This window comes from Panthera uncia (assembly GCF_023721935.1).
Source record: "Panthera uncia isolate 11264 chromosome A1 unlocalized genomic scaffold, Puncia_PCG_1.0 HiC_scaffold_17, whole genome shotgun sequence".
Classification (NCBI taxonomy): Eukaryota; Metazoa; Chordata; class Mammalia; order Carnivora; family Felidae; genus Panthera; species Panthera uncia.
This window is the reverse complement of record NW_026057577.1, coordinates 75,070,105-75,089,983: the sequence shown is the minus strand read 5'-3', so window position 1 is coordinate 75,089,983 and position 19,879 is coordinate 75,070,105. Positions and strand designations below refer to the sequence as shown.

The following is a 19,879-nucleotide window of genomic DNA, read 5'->3' as shown; positions in this document are numbered from 1 at the left end:
AGAATACTTTAGTTCCATATTTTTCTAGTTTTTTTTAACACTGAGATTTGTCTTTTGAAAGTAACAATGTTAAAAGTATTTCTGATATGTCCAGGTAGGAATTGAGGTAAGATAGTCATGTAGGATAAATTGTAGTTCTCTTTCAAAATATGCGTTTCTTTATACACGTTTATTTAAGGGGAACGGGATAACAGCCAACTTTTGTTTATGTCAATTTTTGCTTATGAAATTTGTGAAAAGGTTGCTCATTGCTGTATTTTGGGAGTTTGTTGTTTCTTTCAAGTCATTGTAACTCTTTTCTTTTAAACCATAGACCTGACTGATAAAGTTCTTCCTCCTTCTTTCTACCAGAAAACTAAATATATTGTTAGATTTTATTAAGAGTACTTTTATGACCACCTGATTTGCTGGACTTTCTGTCTTTAGTTGAAGAACATTTCAGCTTCTACTTTTCCTGGATATTTTCCCTCATCCATCAACCACTTGGGTAGCTTTGTTCTTAAGTAAAATTTTTATTTTCCATTGTTGGTATAATACCATACATCTGAGTTAAAGGTATTATTCAGAAAACAGTACTTGGAATTTGAGGAGGAGTAGTATGATTGATAATTTGGGAGACACTTCCTGTGGTAGCCTTGAACTTGTCTTGTGAAAATAATAAAGTAATTTCTAAAATAAAATTTAGCTTCTATTGTTTTATTTATATTGGTTTCTGAACATCATCCTGGGTGTAAAAATATGTCTTGTCTTACTTGGTATATCTTAATGTTTTAACATTTTTGTCTTTAGCATAGTTTATTCATTTGTGTTGGTAGTAAACAGTACCTTGAATTAATTTTTGAACTAACAAGTATTTTCTTATTTCTGTATATTTACAAATCTATTTTTTAATGGATAGTGAAGCCCACATTTAAACCAAACAATTATTTTCTGTTAGGTTTATCAAGAGTTACAAGAAGTTTGGTGGCCCTCTGGAAAGGTAAACATGTTTGTCATTCTCATAGAATTACATGTGGGTTACATGCCGTCAGCTTTATTTACTTATGCTAATACTCACTTTAGCTACTTTGTTAAATTTGCTTTAAAAGTCATTTACAAAGTCTGTAGAAAGCAAATTTCAAGTAGACTTTTAAAAAGATTTTTATATTCTCAATTCCTTCTAGTCTCTAAAATTTTATCTACAAATGAAGTTTTCTTTAAAATACATAGATCTATAAAATACTCAACATTTTTTTTAATACTCATTGTTTTCATAATTGTACTTTGCATATGCTTTTATCCCTTTTTTTCCATCACAAACATGAAAAGCAGATTTATCCTTCCAGAAGGTGAGCTGCTAATTTCAGTCTTTTGACTTAAAGACCAGTTCTGTTGCCCTACTAGGGAAATTTTCTTAAGTTTCCCTAATTAGAGTTCCTTCTTATACCAGCTATTAAAATTCAGATTATCAGGACAGGTTTTTTTTTGTTTTTTTTTTTAAGTTAATGGTTAATCTCAGTAATTGTTGGTGATTTGAATATTCTTTGACCTTTGGTTGTGGCTAACCCACTGTCTGAATATACAGTGGCAAAGACTCAAATTGGCTTAGTTCTATTTTTTCTCTCTTAACCTCCATTTTAAAAGTATTTGTTTTGTTTTGAATATTTAGAGTACTATACTGTATTTATCGAAAAAAATCCAGATAACTGGACCTGCCCAGTTCAAGCTTGTGTTGTTTAAAGTTCATCTGTATTACAGTGCTTAACTGCTTTTGAATTTAATATTTGATTGGTTATTAAAAGCTTTTACAGAATTATTACATAATCTTCAATTTGAAGCATACCATTCTGTAATGAATTGGTTAACTGTATTATTCTTGAATATATAAATGAATTGTTTCCCTGCCAAATATTTTAACATTTAAAAAAAATTTTTTTTTTTTATTGTATTTTTTTTTTAATGTATCTTGTGCCAGTTATCTGAACCAGAATTTGTAGGGCATGGAAAGTGACTTGTAGAGCTTGAGATAAAGTGAAACTTAGTCTCCCTTAAATGGTGCCACTTTATTCTGCATGTTTACCTGAGAATTATATTATTTCATTAACAGATTAGATGCAATTGCTCGGGATGCTGAATTAGTTGATAAGTCAGAGACCGACCTCAGACGACTAGGAGAATTGGTACATAACGGTTGCATTAAAGCTCTAAAGGATAATTCTTCAGGAACAGAACGAACAGGTAATATTAAAGTGAGAATGATTTAAAGGGAGGTAAATAGAAGTTTCAAATTATGCTTTTATTGAGTTTGGTATGTATTATATCTTAGCTACCTATTCATCACTCTTGAAAGATGCTTTAAAAAACAAAGCAGGACCATTCCTGGGTAATAGGAAATGGGTAATAGAATTGTATTACTGAAACCAATAGAGTTTGTCTTTCTGTCTGGTATATTCTAGCTGGTAGGTAGCATTAGGTGTTACTGTATTTTTTGTATATAAATGGCTAGGAAAAGATAGTGTACATGTATAATATTGTTTTGGGGCATAATTACTTTATTATGCTTATTTTGTAATTTACCTAAATGAAAATATTTAGATAAGATTTAGTAATAAAATGTACTGGAAAAAATCATGCTAGAACTCTATTTAGAAGGTGACAGCATTAATAGATTGAAGTATCTTGTGCAATTGATAAAACAATTAAGAAATGCTTTCTGTGAAATGCTTTCTGTGAATTCACATCTGCTATAATGTAAGCACTAGTATGTACTGAAAAATCTTGTAGTGAATTTAGAGTTTGCCAACAAGTGCCCCCTCCCAATAATATAAACAGGTAAAATGAATTGATTAGCTAAATAAGTAATGCTTATTAATATACATCATAGTGTATCTTGCTTAGAATTGTATATTTCATACTTTTTTATGTCTTAAAAAAAATTAAGGTGGTAGACTTGGAAAAGTGAAGGGTCCAACATTCCGAATATCAGGAGTACAGGTGAATGCCAAGCTCGTCATCTCCCATGAAGAAGAATTGATACCATTGCATAAATCCATTCCTTCAGATCCAGAAGAAAGAAAACAGTGAGTTACTTACTATACCCATTATAAAATATTTATTGTTAATAATTCAGCTGTGTATGGATGTTCAAAATGTTTTTTTATGTCACTGGCTAGCTTGAATGAAATGTTTTTAAAGATAAAATAAAGCATAGTATTTTGAAGTTCTAATAATTTAAATATGTTTTTCAAAATTTTAATATGGCAGTTATAAACTTGACAGTGGTTATTAACTTTGTTATTAGGTATACTATCCCATGCCATACAAAGGCAGCTCATTTTGATATAGACTGGGGCAAAGAAGATGATTCCAATTTGTTAATTGGTATCTACGAATATGGATATGGAAGCTGGGAAATGATTAAAATGGATCCTGACCTCAGTCTAACACACAAGGTACTTAAATATTTGTTTCTGTTGACCATTGATGTTAGATTTTTGCTTTTAAATTATGTTAGAAATTAATTAGACTGATGGGAAACCAAGGCCCTAACGAGCTGTATGACCTTGGCTTCTTGGTTTTCATGAAGGGGTTGAATTTAAATGATGTGAGATTTTGCTTTACCTCTAAAATTATATACTTGTTACTAAGGCATAGGTATATTTTTCTTCATAGCATTAAGTTTAAACCTCTAATTCCATCATTATCTTATTTTTAGCAAAAAAATGATTCTGAAATATTTTATAATTTTTTGCTAAAATCAAACAATATTTAGGGATTTTGGTGATTTGATACTACCCTAGTAGCTAAAATCATTTCTTTGCCTAAACTGGAAAACAGGGGAAGCATTGCCTTATCTTTTTATCTTATTTAAATTATATTTTTATATTTTACTTTTTCACAGACAGAGGGGAACCTTTTGATATTGGTGCTGTGTCATTTGTTGCCTGTGAGGCCAAACTTAAAATAGTTTAAAATCCCACTGTGGATATTTTCTCAAGGTGCATGCTTTGGGTCACCTTAAATAGATGATAACATTGTTCTAGGACTCTTTGTATACTGTACAGTTAAATGTACTGTTATTGAGAAAGGAAGGATATCTAAGAATACTGTAATGTTTAATAACACTGAATGCTAAATACACTTGTATATTGGAAAAGAAATTTTTAACCTCACACTTTGTATTATTATTTTGAATGTAGGCATTTTTTTTTCATGTATTTATTTACAACTTATTCCCAGGCAAATTAAATCTTTGCTGTGGCGCAGGTATATAAAAATGTATTTTGCACTCTTAGTTGTTTAATGCCCATAAATTTTAACAGCTGTAACCTGTCAGTAAATTATATGTATTTCTTTCAATGAGTGAGAATTTTTTAGGCAGTAACATTTTCATGTCATTTATTAAGAACAACCTGAGAAAGTTAATTTCTTTCAGATTCTTCCAGATGATCCTGATAAAAAACCACAAGCAAAGCAGTTGCAGACACGTGCAGACTACCTCATCAAATTACTTAGTAAAGATCTTGCAAGAAAAGAAGCTCAGAGACTTTCTGGTGCAGTAAGTTAAAACTTAGTGCTTGAGAGCAATTTACTTTTCAGTAAGTGTAGTTTAGTGATAGCCCTAGACATCTGAGTCTAATATGACCTTACAAGTGTATTTTTCTATATTTTAGTAGCTTTAATTGTATATGGTGATATTTGCCTTCAGTTGTCTCTGTATTTCTTTTAAAACTGGTAAGTCTTTCAGAAGTAGGATCCTGGGTTGTGTGTGTGTGTATGTATGTGTGTGTTTCCTGGTGTTTGGATAGGTGGTGGGGGCAACTTGTTTAGAGAGGAGTAATTTTTGAGAGGTCGGGCCTCTATGACTATTTTATTTGGTGTTATTGGAGAGCTAAAGGTACAGCATTAAAGGTCACAGAGCTTATTTATGAGAGGGGTTCAGAAGAGTAGGAAAAATACACTGAAAGAGAGGTCATTAGAAACAGTCTTTACAATTTACATTATAATCACAATGTGATTATATAATTACATTGTGTAAAATAATTTTTATGTAAAATAATTTTAATGCTATCTCTGTTAGGATCAAATTTAGTTGAAGATAATTGTAAATTAGGAAGGTGAAAAACCTTCCATTTTTTTCAACTTCCACTTTGCTTTAATTCTTTTTTAAAGGAATAATTATAGTTAGTATCAGTTACTCATGATAATATGTACTTGACTCATTAAATTATGTCAGTTTTGTTGACTTTCTAAGATTGGTGTAACTTATTACCAATAGGCCAAGGATTGGGTAGGAATATGTATTAACTTTTAAGATTTACTACTTAAGGAATTTTTTAAAATTGAATCTCTGGAGTTGGTTAGAATAAAATAATTATTTTTAGGGAGGTTCAAAGAGGAGAAAAGCAAGAGCTAAGAAGAATAAAGCATTGAAGTCTATAAAAGTGAAAGAAGAAATAAAGAGTGATTCTTCACCCTTGCCCTCAGAGAAGTCTGATGAAGATGATGATAAGGTAAGAATGTGTTTTGGAAGAACAGCCTTTTTGTATTAGAAAGGGAACATAACGTGTTTTAGTATACTTGCCATTTAAAAATTGAACTAAGACCTAAAATTTTACATTTAGGTACTGAAGTTCATTTTGTGTAGTTTATTACATAGTCTCACATGCAGAACAGAATTCTACTTGTCCCATAGAATGTCACTAAGAGGGATAGAGCAAAGGTTCTTCCTTTTCAGAGGTTTGCCATTTAAATGAGGTTCTGTCTCCTTTAATTTTATTTTGAATGGGACTGGCTTACTTTAGTTTTTATAGGAAGGTTGAACATTGCATGTATCATTATTAATGGGATTCTGGGTTATTTCTTTCCGAATCCACATACATGCAATCCATAGTCATACAAAGAAAGAAATTAGTCTTTGTCAAGATTTGGTTAGTAATACATTGGCCATACTTGCACTTTTCAGGATGAGATCACTTCTGTGAAACATCCAAATAAAAAAATTAAAACAGAAAGAGACAGTGAAGAAAGACCTGAGCCAGATGTTTTTATAAAGAAGGAATCAGAAGAAAAGAGGGAAGCAAAAGAAAAAGAGAATAAAAGAGAACTTAAAAGGGAGATAAAAGAAAAAGAGGATAAGAAAGATTTAAAGGAAAAAGATTTTAAAGAGAAAAGAGAAAACAAAGTAAAAGAAGCTATACAGAAAGAAAAAGACATAAAGGAAGAAAAGGTATGCAAATCATAATGTAAAACTTAGAAAGTGACAAAATCAACATATTTACATTTTAGGAAAATAAACTGCCTATCAGCCCAAATTAGCCTGAATAAGGTCTTTAAAAATACATGTGGGTATCTAGAAGAGGAGAGAAATAGGTTTGGATCTGTTTTTTTAAATGCCTTACCTGTAGGGTAATGTTACACAGTAATTTATTTTTGGTTTCCCCAAATAAAATTGGGGAAAGATAAAGAGTATGGAATGTGAACAAGCAATTATAGAATAAAAAGATACATTAATTGTTTTCTGAAAGTGTTAATCATTTCACCTTTGTTGTTGCTGGATTTTTTTCCCCTTTTTCTTTAGTTGAGTGAATCCAAGTCTGATAGCAAGGAAAGATCCAAGAAATCTTCAGTGTCAGATGCTCCAGTTCATATCACAGCAAGTGGTGAACCAGTTCCCATATCTGAAGAATCTGAAGAGCTAGATCAGAAGACATTCAGCATTGTAAGTAGTAGACTTACTGGTTATTAGTAAGAATTCATATAATATTTTATTTTAATTGGCAGTTTTATCTTTTGGAGCTTTTAATTTAGAAATGTATTTGAATTGGGTAGTATTGCAATTCAGATTGATAAAGGCAATAGATTTAAATTTTGAAAGTTATAAATGTACAATTAACTTGGAAAAACTTCTTATTAAAGACTTTAGGGAAAGTCATTTAAGGAACACTTAGAGTGAATTTTTTTCCCTTCAACTTCAGAATTTTAAAGTTTTCAGTTCCTGAACCTTTTATCTATATAAAACAGTGCTTCTTATCTACAGTAAATGACTAGCTATTTTCCCCCCAGTATTTTATAGGCCAGTATTCTTAGAAAGTATAGTTAAAAAAATAATAATAATAATTTCGTTAGAGAAGTGAAAGTAAGGGAAAAATACACAAAATGTAATAAGCCCACTGGGGCTTATGACAGACATAAAATTGCACTGTCAAATTGATATGAAGGTTTCTAAAATTTCTGTACCTGTCCCCCATTGTGGACTAGTACAAGTTCATAGACCTTGAGTAACACTGGTCTAAAAAATACTGGTTTTACATGGTACCATGCTTTTATGTTCATCAAAGTCAGAGAGGAACTATCTTGGCCTTTTTCCAGATGATTTATTTACTGAATATAATCAGGAAACCAAAATAGTCTCAACTGTGAAATTAACTGTGGTACAAATTTTGAGGAAAACTTTATAGTGAGGTTGCAGTGTGGAAAAACAGTTTGGTATAGTAATTGAATATACTGGCTCTGGAGCCAGTTCAAAAAGTAAGTATAATGATTAAATGAGTTAATACATGGAAAGTTTTTCAGCTAGTGCCTTTATTTTAAGAAATTGTTGTAGTGGATGTTGTTATTGAATATAGACATGCCATCAGATTGATAAAAGGACTAAGAGAATCCAGATACAGAGCAAAATGAAGGAGGAGTAATACTGTTAGAAAAAAAAGACTGCATGATATGAGACCGGTACAAATTATCCTTGAATAAGAGACATGCTGTTATTGGTAGCACCCAAAGTGAAAATTTATAGTCTGATATATAAATGTATATCTCATTGGGGCACCTGGGTGACTTGGTAAAGCATCTGACTCTTGATCTCGAGGTTTTGATCTCGAGGTTGTGAGTTCAAGCCCTACACTAGGCACATCCCCTGGGCATGGAGCCTCCTCAGAAAGAATCATATTTATATATAGTTACGGTATGCACAAATACGTGTAAATATATATTCTTATAAGAAAGTATTTCCTCTTTAGGATCCCTAGAATCTGAATCTTTGGCACTGCTAAGGTGTAATCTTAAGTCAAGTTTATCGCTGGTATAAATTAAATGCTAGACTTGAAAGGTGGAAATTTTCACTTCTAAAATCACGTTTTTGTTTTACCTACTGTACCATTCTAGATTCCCCGGGTTAACTTCTTGTCCTGTTTTCTTCTACTTTGTATCCTAACTAGAGAAGGTTGATCAGTGAACCCATTTATTCATTCCTGCTAATTCCATGGCATGCCCTAATAGGGCTTCAAATATTATTCATGCACTTTAAGTATAATAGTTCCTACCATAGGTTTTTCTCCTCCTTATTTTTGGCTGTTCACATCCCTCCAATCCCTAATAATATTGGAGACATTCAGATAAGCTACTCTTGTTCCTGTCTTCCATCTTACTTATTTGTACATATCTCTAGACTTTTCATTTCTGTGTCTTCAGGTTTACAGGCTGGCATTACTTAGCATCTTTTTAAGATTAATCTTTCTGTTTGTGACTTGGTTCTTCTTAACCTAGCGTATCCATTTTCTATTAATTTTTTATTTTAAACCCCTCTCTGTTGGGTAGAAATGGGAAGATAGATGGTGATGTGCTTTTGCTTTTCTGAGGTGAAAATGAACTCTTTGAACTGCTTCCTTTACCTGCTCGTTACTGAGTTTGGTGTAATTGCACCTCTTGCCTCTTTTCTTTGCCCACATTTCCTCCTTGGCTTTCTGACTTGTTCATGTAACTGCCTTAAAGGAAAATTTCCTGTTGTGCCCAATACATGAATTTCTTCTTCACTAACCTTCATAATTGATCTTAAAATCTCTTGTATTATGGAGATGAAGAATGGAATTATTTTAAACATGGACTCTGGAGCCAGAGCTTACATGATTACGATTTTACTACTGTATAAATTTTATTTGGGAATAGCTATAATTATAAATTTAATGGCCTTTTCTCAGTCTTCATTTTCCTTCACATCCTTGCCTAATTTAACATCTTATTTTGTGCCTTATTGATCTGTCTCCTAAATGTGAGTATAATTTAATAGTCAAGAATGAATACAGAGTTCCAGGTCAGACCTGGATTTGCCAGATGTTATTTCAGTCTGAACTTCAGTTTCTTCAATAAAATAAATAGTATTGCAAAGGCCTACTACTGGAATCAAAAGAGGTGCCTTTTACACAACACACAGCTTCTGATACATAGTAAGTACTTTATAAATATTTATTACCATTGCTCCATTTCCCATCTTCAGGCCCTGGCCTTAGCGCATGGATTTCAGTCATGAATTCCTCCTTTTTTCTTATCCCCTCCCCCCGCCCCCCAATCAGTCAATGAACAAATGATACTGGACTAAGCAAATGATATTGGTTCTGCCATACTGCTTCAAGCTACAGCCATCTCTTCCCTGGATTCTTTCAACAGCTTCATAGCTGTTTTCACCATTCCCACTCTATCCCCTGCTATACCCTTTTCGTTCCTCAATGCATACTCCCCACAGCAACCAGAGTGATAGTGACTATCAGGGAGAATAAAGTCACCCCTCTTATTTTTTACTTAAAATCCTTGAGTGGCTTTCCCTCTCACTCAGAATTAAAAGATTCATAATTATAGGCCAAAAGATGCTGCATCTGATTTATTACTCCCATCATCTCTGCTACTTCCCTCACTTAGTAGGTCCCAGCCACACTGTCATTTATACTGTTCCTTTGAACATAAAAATTTTAGAACTTCCTCTGCTCAAAATGGCTTACTCCTTCATGTTCTTTAGATGTCTGCTCAAACATCACTCTTCTCTGATACTGTATATGAAGTAGAAACCTCTCTACTTTTTCTTGCTTTCTTTTTCTTTATCACAGTTGTCACCATCCAACACAGTCTATTTATTTATTGGCTGTTTTCTCCTACTAGAGTACAGGTTCCACAAAGGCAAGGTGTCTTTTTATTTACTGCTCTGTCTCCTGAGTCTAAGACAATGCTGAGAACAGGGTATGCAGTCGAATGACATACACTGAATGAATCATTTTCTAGCAGAATATAAACTACCAAAATTGAACAAGAAGCAGGAAATGTAGAGAACAGATACAGGAGTAATGCTAAAAATTAGAAAAAGATTTCTTAAAAAAAAAAAAAATCAGGCCTGGCTGAGTTCTAATTTTAAGTAAAAAATATTTGATTCTAATGTTATTTTATTCCTGACAAAAGTTGGATAAGTTCCAAATGATCTGGACAAATAGGTCAGTAAAACAGAATAAAATCCACAGAAACAATTCCACACATAATATAGACAGTTAATTTATAATAAGAGTGGCCCTTCCACAGCAACAATACAAGGATTTTTTTTTTTTTTTTTTTTTTTTTTTTTAGTGTTTGTTTATTTCTGAGAAACAGCACGAGTGGGACAGGGGCAGAGAGAGGGGGAGACAGAGAATCTGATGCAGGCTTTAGGCTCTGAGCTGTCAGCACCAAGCCCGACATGGGCTTGAACTCACTAAATATATTGTCTGTAATTGATCCATCCTTAACATTCCTGAACTAACCCAACTTTACTACTTGTAAATTATTAATTATTATTAATCATTGTTCATTTTAAATTTGCTTTACATGTTAATATATGTTAATATATGTTAATATATGTAAATTAGTTTGCTTTTTTAGTGATATTTTCATTCTACTTTTGGTGTAAGGTTATAGTTTGTTTTGTTTTTTAAATCTTTTATTTATTTTTGAGAGAGAGCGAGATTGAGCAGGGGAGGAACAGAGAGAGAGAGAGAGAGAGTATGAAACACATTCCAGGCTCTGAGCTGTCGGCACAGAGCCCAAAGTGGGGCTTGAACTCACAAACCTTGAGATTGTGACCTGAGCCAAAGTTGGATGCCCAACCAAATGAGTCACCCAGGCGCCCCTGAGGTTATAGTTTTTATTGCACAAATTGTATTTTAACTGAATCATCAATTTTTGTTATATCCTCTTTTTATTAGCATGCTAGTGACATGTAGGGTAAGGAAAAAGGTTTCTATCAAGTATCCCCAACTCTTTGAGTAGCCAAAATATGGTAAGAGCAAAATTCATTAGTTACTTTGTTTTGTCCCAAAGGTTTAGAAGAATAGACAATTTATACTTATAGGTCAATTGATTTTAATAGTTTGACAGCATATTTTATTTTATAAAAGGTCCTCATATTTTTACATTTTGTTCTACATTAGAGTGAGTCTAGGGTATTAAGTTATAGTCTGAAATATTTTATTTTTTAACATTCTGTGTTTTAAGACTGCTTGATGATGATTGGGGCACCTGGGTGGCTCAGTCAGATAAGCACCCAAGTCTTGGATTCAGCTCAGGTCATGATCTCAACCTTGTACTGTCAGCATGGAACCTGCTTGGGATTCTCGGTCGGTCGATTGGTCTGTCTGTCTCTCTCTCTTTCTCTCGGCCCCTCCCCCACACAAGTGCACATTTTCTGTCTCTTTCTCTCTCGAAATAAACTTTAAAAAAAAAAAAAAAAAGACTGCTTCATGATGTGTTGCAGTGCAGAAAGTAACCATTTTTACAGAAGGTAAATTAATCCAAAGCTTTTACATGCACAAAGGTTGAATTTAAATGATAATGAAAAACCTTACTTTCTGAAGATAATCTGAGGGAAAAAAACCCTGATATTTAAGAGCTGTGAGGCGAGCTTTAGTGCTTATTTTAACATCAAACAGTGCTATATTTACTCATATAGATATCATTGAAAGAAGTAGATCTTTGTTGAATTCTTGTTTTTAATACATGTTCTTATTTTCCCATTTTAAAGTGTAAAGAAAGAATGAGGCCTGTCAAAGCAGCTTTGAAACAACTTGATAGGCCTGAAAAAGGCCTTTCAGAAAGAGAACAACTGGAGCATACTAGACAGTGTTTAATAAAAATTGGAGACCATATCACAGAATGTCTGAAAGAGTATACAAATCCTGAACAAATCAAGCAGTGGAGAAAGTAAGTGATGTACTTTTCAGGAAATGTTAATTTCCTAAATTGTAATTATGTAACCATCTAATTGTCTCATATTTCAATTTATTTTTCCTATTCTGAAGTTTAGATAACAAAATACTATTTAAAGAAGTAATCTGAAGGCGATTGTTTTCATTTTTTCCCTTTAAAGCTTTTTATTTATGAATGATTGCTTAATTCACATCATGATAAGGCACAGGTGGCACCTCTGTCATTAAGAAATAGTCAACATTGTTTCATTAAAATTCAGATTGCATTTTATTTTTAAAAATCTCTGCACTTCACCAAATTCTTCTTAGTAATATCTTTAGTTTGCAGTTCCAAATAAACAAATTTGTTACATAAATTTAGCAATTCATCTTCCAGGTGTGAGTATATAGCCTTGTAAGAATTAATATTCTCAAACAGTGTAAAATGCACACTTTTATTTTCCCTTTTATTTTAGAAGCAGCAGCACAGTTGATCTTAAAATTTTAAGTCTGAGCTGCTGTATTATACAAATCACTTAATGATTACCAGGTCAGATCAGTGTTAAGCCAAACTGCAAGACAAGTTAGGAATACTATAAAATGACCATAAACCAGTCCTGTCAGTTTATTAGTCTGCTGATTTCTTGCTTTATGCAGTGCAGCTACATACCAAAGCAAAAAACTGTAATGACATATTTCTGAAGGAGTGATGATTAAAGTTAAAAAAGAAATTCTATCCTTGTCCCCTTTCTCCTTAATGCACATTATCTGATGGTATCTTTACTCAGACTACTAACATAGCTTGTTTCTTTTATACCTAATATAAATCATAATACGAGTCCCTTTTTGACTTGTAAATTTACATATTTTTGGTTTCAATAGGATGGATTACTGCTTTTTTGCTCTAAAAGGCTATAAAATTAAGGGATTTGGAAGAGAACTAAAACGATGTTTGGTTTTATTTGGAGTCTTACCCAAATGGGGACACCAATTTGGCTCAGTGGGTGGAGCATATGATTCTTGATCTCAGGGTCATGAGTTCAAGCCCCACGTTGGGTGTAGAGATTACTTTTAAAAAAAAAAAAAAAGGTTGGTGTCTTAGCCATATAAAGTTTTTATTTTATTTTTTATTTATTTATTTTTGAGAGAGAAAGCACAAACAGGAAGGGGCAGAGAGAAGGAGACACAGAATCTGAAATAGGCTCCAGGTTCTGAGCTGTCAGCACAGAGCCCGATGAGGGGCCCGAATGCCCGCACTGGAGATCATGACCTGAGCCGAAGTCAAAGGTGTAAACAGCTGAGCCACCCAGGCACCTCCATATAAAGTTATTTATTTATTTTTTTATTTTTTTTAATTATTGTCAAGTTAGCTAAACATACAGTGTATACACTGTGCTCTTGGTTTTGGGGATATATTCCCATGATTCATCACTTCACATACAAAACGCATTGCTCATCCCAATAAGTGCCCTCCTCAATGCCCATCACCCGTTTTCCCCTCTCCTCCGTACACCACCCCCCCCATCAACCCTCAGTTTGTTTTCTGTATTTAAGAGTCTCTTACAGTTTGTAGAAATATACAGTTTGTAGAAATAATCTCTTTAGACTTTGTTCTACGGAAGGCTAAGTATATGTGTATGTGTTTCTACCTAGGGGATAAGGATTCCATGAAAAAGCTAAATATTTTCTACCAGACTGATTACCTGTTCTTTTTCTAGAAACCTGTGGATTTTTGTATCTAAGTTTACGGAGTTTGATGCAAGAAAATTACATAAGTTATATAAGCATGCTATTAAAAAACGGCAGGAATCTCAGGTAAATTGATGCATCATATTTTTCCTTTAATTTATGTTATTAAAACCGAGACATTCTTTCTTGTAGAAGAATTCAGTTAATAAATGTAGGAGGAATAAAGGAAATACAGAATCACTGTCAGACCACAATAAAAGTTGCTGCAGGTAGATGTTCTGAAGGAAGCTAAAATTAGTGGCTGAGAAAATAAGATATTGGCATAGTCTAAAAGTATCTCATCTAAGATGTTTATTAATTACAAAGAGAAAAATAATGACTTTATAGAAGAGAAATCTGGTTACACCACCTTAAATGGTGAAGGGTAACATCAGCTAAAATAAGACCTATCAACATCATGAACCATCAGTATAGTGTGCTAATAAGAAAGGTAGATCACTTCTGTGGAATTCTTGGCAAAAATGTATTACCTTAATTTGATCATGTGAAAATACCAGACAAACTCCAATTGAGAGAGGTATTCTACAAAATAACTGTCTTACATTTCAAAAGTGTCAAGGTCATTGAAGACAAAAAAACGTAAAAAGCTATTCATTAGATTAGAGGAAACTAAGAAGATAAGAAAACCCAATGTAATATGGAGTTCCAGATTGGATCCTGGAACAGAAAAGGGATCTTAGTGGAAAAATGTTAAAAATTTGAACACAGTTTCTAGTTCATTTCATAGTATTGTGCCAGTGTTAACACTTAGTTTTGATTATCATACTGTGGTGTTATGTGAGATATTAACATTAGGAAAAGCTGGGTAAACAGCATATGGGAACTTTACTGTTTTTGCAGCTTTTCTGTAACTCTAAAATGATTTCAAGGTCGAATTTTTTAAGAAAGACAGTCTATGTTTAAAAAAAAAATCTGCAAGTGATGCATTTATACATGTGTATGAGAACTTCTTTCAGCATCAGGATTTCCATTTTGGGGTGTTTTTTCTTTTTCCTATTTTGTAAGGGTATTTGAAGCCACTTAAAAGATTCTTACATATGTGCATTTATTTTAGCAAAATAATGACCAGAACAGCAGCCTGAATGCTCAAGTAATTAGAAATCCAGGTAAGTGTTACTAATTGTTTTAGAAAGTAAATTTAAAAACTGTTTTCCTCTTTCAGGTTTGTTTTAGATGACACATACTCAGGTTTTAGTATTGAATCTTTTATCTTAAACAATAACTTTAGCTTATTAACCTTTCCATAAATCAACCTTTTTTGCCAGTTTCAAGAAATGATAGAATAATTGTTAAAATGAATGTATTTTTAAACAATATTTAGAATATAATGTATTCTGTCTGTGCAAGAGTCACAAAAGTATAGTCTGAGAAGGAAATGGTCTCCAAATTGTTTCAGTTGTGGTTTTTCACACTTCAGAATACAGTAACCCTTTATAAGACTTAGCTCTGCCTTTATAGACCGGTTCTAAAGTCTTTAACAGTATTTGGCAACTGATTTTGTTTATCTGGATTTGAAATAAGAGTTCTTGTAATCTAGCAGCAAAGTTACTTTTGTTTACCATGTGTTTTTTTTAAGTCATTAACAAAAGCTGTACTCTTTTATCTAACAGATGTGGAAAGATTAAAAGAGAATACAAATCACGATGATAGCAGCAGGGACAGTTATTCATCTGATAGACACTTATCTCAGTATCATGATCATCATAAAGACCGACATCAGGGAGATTCTTACAAAAAGAGTGACTCTAGGAAAAGACCCTATTCTTCCTTTAGTAATGGTAAAGATCATCGTGACTGGGATCATTACAAGCAAGAAAGCAGGTAAACTGGTTGGTTTTGCAGTTTTGCTTATTTGTGTCCTTCTCTTTTTGACCTTTATGTACTCTATTTGACCTTGCCAGCCAATTCATTATTCAGGTAATCAGAACAGATCTTATGTGAAATTAAGGTGTTTGTTTACAAATTAAAAAAAAAAAACTGATATAGAGTACTTTTTGTTAGTATTAAGAACTGAATTTCTCCAAAAATTTTTTTAGTTATAAAGTGTGCAGTAAGAGATGAAAGTATAGGGAGTTCTGTATAAGTCATAGGATTCATTTTTGTTGGTTTTAGAGGATATTGGCTCAAATACTCTTCAAAATACAATAACAGAGTAAAATTAAAGCTTGATGGAATATGACTGAAATTTGATGGGCAGAATTCTGTGTTCCATTCCACTAAAAAATTCCTAGGGGAAAAATTAATTTATGTGAAAACACCGTACTGAGGATAAACTTAATCATGGCAGTCTGGGGTAGTCCTGAAATCAGGAAGTTTTCTCTGTTTAGTATTGTTTTGTTGTTTTTTGAAGCCTTTAAGTAGCTAAACAATCTGAATATAACAACAGAATACATTTTATTTCATAAAGGAGTATTTTCATCAGTTAGTTATAATTAAAAGCAAAAGAAAAAACTGAGAAGAAAAAAAGATCAGAAATAGAGGAATTAGATTTTCTTCACATTTTAGTTGTGCTTACTGCAGTCATTTCTTCTCTATGATAGAAGTGCTGTCACATAATAAGTATCAATTGTAGAATGGCTCTTATAATTAGAAAAGGGCACAAAATGCAAAGCCCTGTTTGTAGCAGTAAATATTTATAATTTCACAGACTTACAGAACATAATTCATATTTTTTTTGTAACAAGGACTTTTCCCCAACCAGTGAAAGTTCTCTTCTACAAATTAGTTCATAGACTGAATTTTAGAGGTTTTTATTTTTTCTGCTTAGAGTTTCATAAAAGGCTCTGATTTCAAGGGTATTCTATATCATTATCCTAACCCCCACTTCCAGATAATTAAGATGCATTAAGACAAATGTCCCATAGAATAAAAATTAACAATCAGTTGAAAAATGGGCATGTGAGCTAATTGAAATAAGTTAGAGAAAGACAAATAGCATAAAATTTCACTTGTATCTGGAATAAAAAACAAACAACAAACAAAAACAGTAGACAAACAGAAAAGCAAAAAAGACTCATAAAGACAAGAGAACAAACTGGTGGTTGCCAGGAGGGAGGGGAATGGAGTCAGGGAGATGGGTGAAATAGGTACAGGAGATTAAGAGGTACAGATTTTCAGTTATAAAATAAGTCATGGGGATATAAAGTACAGCTTAGTAATATTGTAATAACTTTGTATGGTGACAGATGGTAACTATACACTTACCCTGGTGAGCATTTCATGATGTATATAATTTCATATCACTGTGTTGTACCCCTGAAACTAATATACTGCATGTCCATTATAGTTTAATTAAAAATAAAATTATATTAAGTAAATAATTAAAAATGGGCATGTAAAATTAGATGGTATCTGAGGTTCTCTGTATGGTTCACTTTAGTTTTGTGAATTGAATGATTTTTCCACAGAGGCATGCAGAGACAGGTCCAGTGACTTAAGCTCACTGAGGAGGTCTTGTTGTGAAACACAGAGCTTCTATACAATTTAAAAGGATGCCTTAAAGTATTTTTCTGTTTTATTTTTTTAATATTTTTTCTATTTGGAAACATTTAATTTCCATCATTAATTTAATCCCTAATTTCTCTTTCATTAGGTATTATAGTGATAGAGAGAAACACAGAAAACTGGATGATCACAGGAGTAGAGATCACAGGTCAAATTTGGAAGGAAGTTTAAAGGACAGATCTCATTCTGATCATCGTTCTCATTCAGACCATCGGTTGCATTCAGACCATCGGGCAAGTTCTGAATATACACACCATAAATCTTCCAGGGATTATAGGTATCACTCAGATTGGCAGATGGACCACAGAGCTTCCAGTAGTGGCCCCAGATCACCACTAGATCAGAGGTCTCCTTATGGCTCCAGATCTCCATTTGAACACTCAGTTGAACACAAAAGTACACCTGAGCATACCTGGAGTAGTCGGAAAACATAACAAAAACTGATACTTTTTGTCTTTCTGGACTTTTCTTTTAGCCATATATCATAAACCAACACAGTAATTGCCTTACATGACTTGAAAGATATAAACAGATCTTCTATCAGTAGCAGTATTGTTACTTCTTTCCAGGATGCAAGGTCTATTATCCCAACAGAAGAGAAAATATTTTTATATTTAAGGATTATGCTGCACTGTACTACAAATACTGTAGTACTTTTTTTTTTTTCTTTTTTAAAGAAATGGAAAATGTTTACTATTACAGGGACCTCAACACTGCCCTTCCATATAGGCTGGATAAAACTGTTTTTAAGTCAGTGATTTTAGACTGACCTCCATTTAAATTATGTTTGTATATGAACTTTACTCTGACCTGTGATCATGTTTCAGGAAGGAATGAAAGAGAGTTCTTTTCTTAATAAAGAAAAAACACTCAAGGACTTTGTTCACTTTCCAAAGCTACTTGTTTACATTGTACACTGCGACCACCTTGCCGCTTTTCATCACAAGCTTGAATATTTAAATTCTGTACTTATATCTGTAAAATAGCCAGGAATTTTCTGTTTGTGATCTGTTATTATGCCTTTTTACACATACACACACACATGGCTGTAAATTATTGTAAATGGATTAAATGAGCTTTCCTTACTTCCTTTCCCTGCTCAGGCTTTTTTTGACTGTTCCTTTCCCTACCAACTCAGGCCTTCTTATCATTTAAAAAAAATTATCAGTGTAATAACACTTTTTAATGATTTGTCTTGATGGAATCATTGTTTAGAATGTAAAAAATGGGGAAAGGGGCCACTTAATTCCATTAGTCTCTTTTTATATTGACTATTTTATTAGATAAATGTTATTTCTTTCATTTTTTCTTTTTTAGTAAATAATTGTGTTTGTAGTAACAAAATGGTGAGATAATATGTAAAATCTAAACTGCATGCTCTGGAAACATTTTTTTCAGATGCATTTGGTTTAAAAGGGTAGGTGTATGAACACTTTTCAGAATCCAAAATGGCCAAAAGTTATTGTAAAATCCATTTGTTTTCCCTTTTCATGTGGGCAATAATGTCAAATGTGCTATGCAGCCAGGTAACATTTTAGATAAACTTGATTGACTTTTAATATAAACTGTTACAATGCACACTGATTGTATATAAAAACCTTATATATGACAAATTAAATTTAAGAAAAAGGATATGTGGGCTCCTGTAATTTTCTGCTGCATTCTTACTCGCTCAAGCACTTAATTTTTTTTTTTTTTTTTTTTAAAGTGGTAACGTTTAGCTACCAGGCAAAAGGTATTTTGGTAAGCAGTTGAATATTAAGTGTGTGGCACTACAAAACTAAGTCTATTTTGAAGACTATATGAATCTATGAAGTAAAATTAGATCATAGAAATCTTTGTTGGTTTCCTGCAGATTTTATTTCAGAATGCCTTATATTTATTCACAGATTTTTATTTTGTTATATTCAGTGGGGATTTTTGAACATGTGACACATTCTTGGATGTGCGCTGTGATGTAACAAATTTGAATCTTAACTTTGACAAATATAAGTATATTGGTATATGCCTATAATAGTCTTTAAAGTGTCCCATGTTGATAAACTGTGGGAATAATCTACAGAAATTTGTCCATAGATGGATGTATTTTTTTTAAACATTTTAATTTTCTCCATTAAAGTCTAAAATTTTATGTGAACAAAGCTTTCCTTTTTTTTTTTTTTTTTTTTTGGTGATCCCTCTTTTAGTTACCTGAAGAACGATAATCTGTTTTTTCCTGGTATATCAGATAACATAGGAACACTAACTCAATTTTTAAATGTCAATTTATAATTAAATTTAAAAGTGATAAAACATAGTGCCGGTACACATTTTTAAGCTTTTCCACTTTTTCCACATTTAATGTAAATGATTATTCCACAAGATAGCATTTAACACAACAAGATAATGCTTAACGAAGTTATAATATTGACATAGTAAAAAGATCAGGGTTGCATTTTTAATTCATCACTTTGTAGCTGGGATATTTGCATTATATTCTATTATACAAAATATCATAGAAGAACAATATTACATTTTTTGAGGCAATGGAATGGGCTCTTTCTTAACAATGCCATATTTAGTTGAATATATCAATCACCTAATTAGCTGAGTTGAATGGAAAACCTAAAACTGTATGTAACATTAATTGATGGAAAATATGTTCATTATTTGTAAAAAGTCAGCAATCATGT

The 19,879-nt window shown here is 32.4% G+C and overlaps 1 protein-coding gene across 3 annotated transcripts in view; it reads left to right on the top strand.

Annotated features, from left to right (window-relative positions):
* CHD1 (chromodomain helicase DNA binding protein 1) overlaps window positions 1–18,625 on the top strand; it is a 75,516-nt gene extending 56,891 nt beyond the window's left edge. For 2 of the 3 annotated variants that reach the window (XM_049647644.1, XM_049647643.1), the window contains 13 exons: window positions 938–979; window positions 2,087–2,217; window positions 2,921–3,059; window positions 3,281–3,431; window positions 4,415–4,537; window positions 5,364–5,492; window positions 5,945–6,208; window positions 6,560–6,700; window positions 11,792–11,970; window positions 13,673–13,769; window positions 14,758–14,809; window positions 15,314–15,524; window positions 17,296–18,625. In XM_049647644.1, coding sequence (XP_049503601.1) covers window positions 938–979; window positions 2,087–2,217; window positions 2,921–3,059; window positions 3,281–3,431; window positions 4,415–4,537; window positions 5,364–5,492; window positions 5,945–6,208; window positions 6,560–6,700; window positions 11,792–11,970; window positions 13,673–13,769; window positions 14,758–14,809; window positions 15,314–15,524; window positions 17,296–17,641 — 2,005 coding nt within the window. In that variant the 3' untranslated portion in view covers window positions 17,642–18,625. The remainder of the gene's footprint in view (window positions 1–937; window positions 980–2,086; window positions 2,218–2,920; window positions 3,060–3,280; window positions 3,432–4,414; window positions 4,538–5,363; window positions 5,493–5,944; window positions 6,209–6,559; window positions 6,701–11,791; window positions 11,971–13,672; window positions 13,770–14,757; window positions 14,810–15,313; window positions 15,525–17,295) is intronic. The other variant, XM_049647645.1, reaches the window with a different exon arrangement.
* The last annotated feature ends 1,254 nt before the right edge of the window (window positions 18,626–19,879 follow it).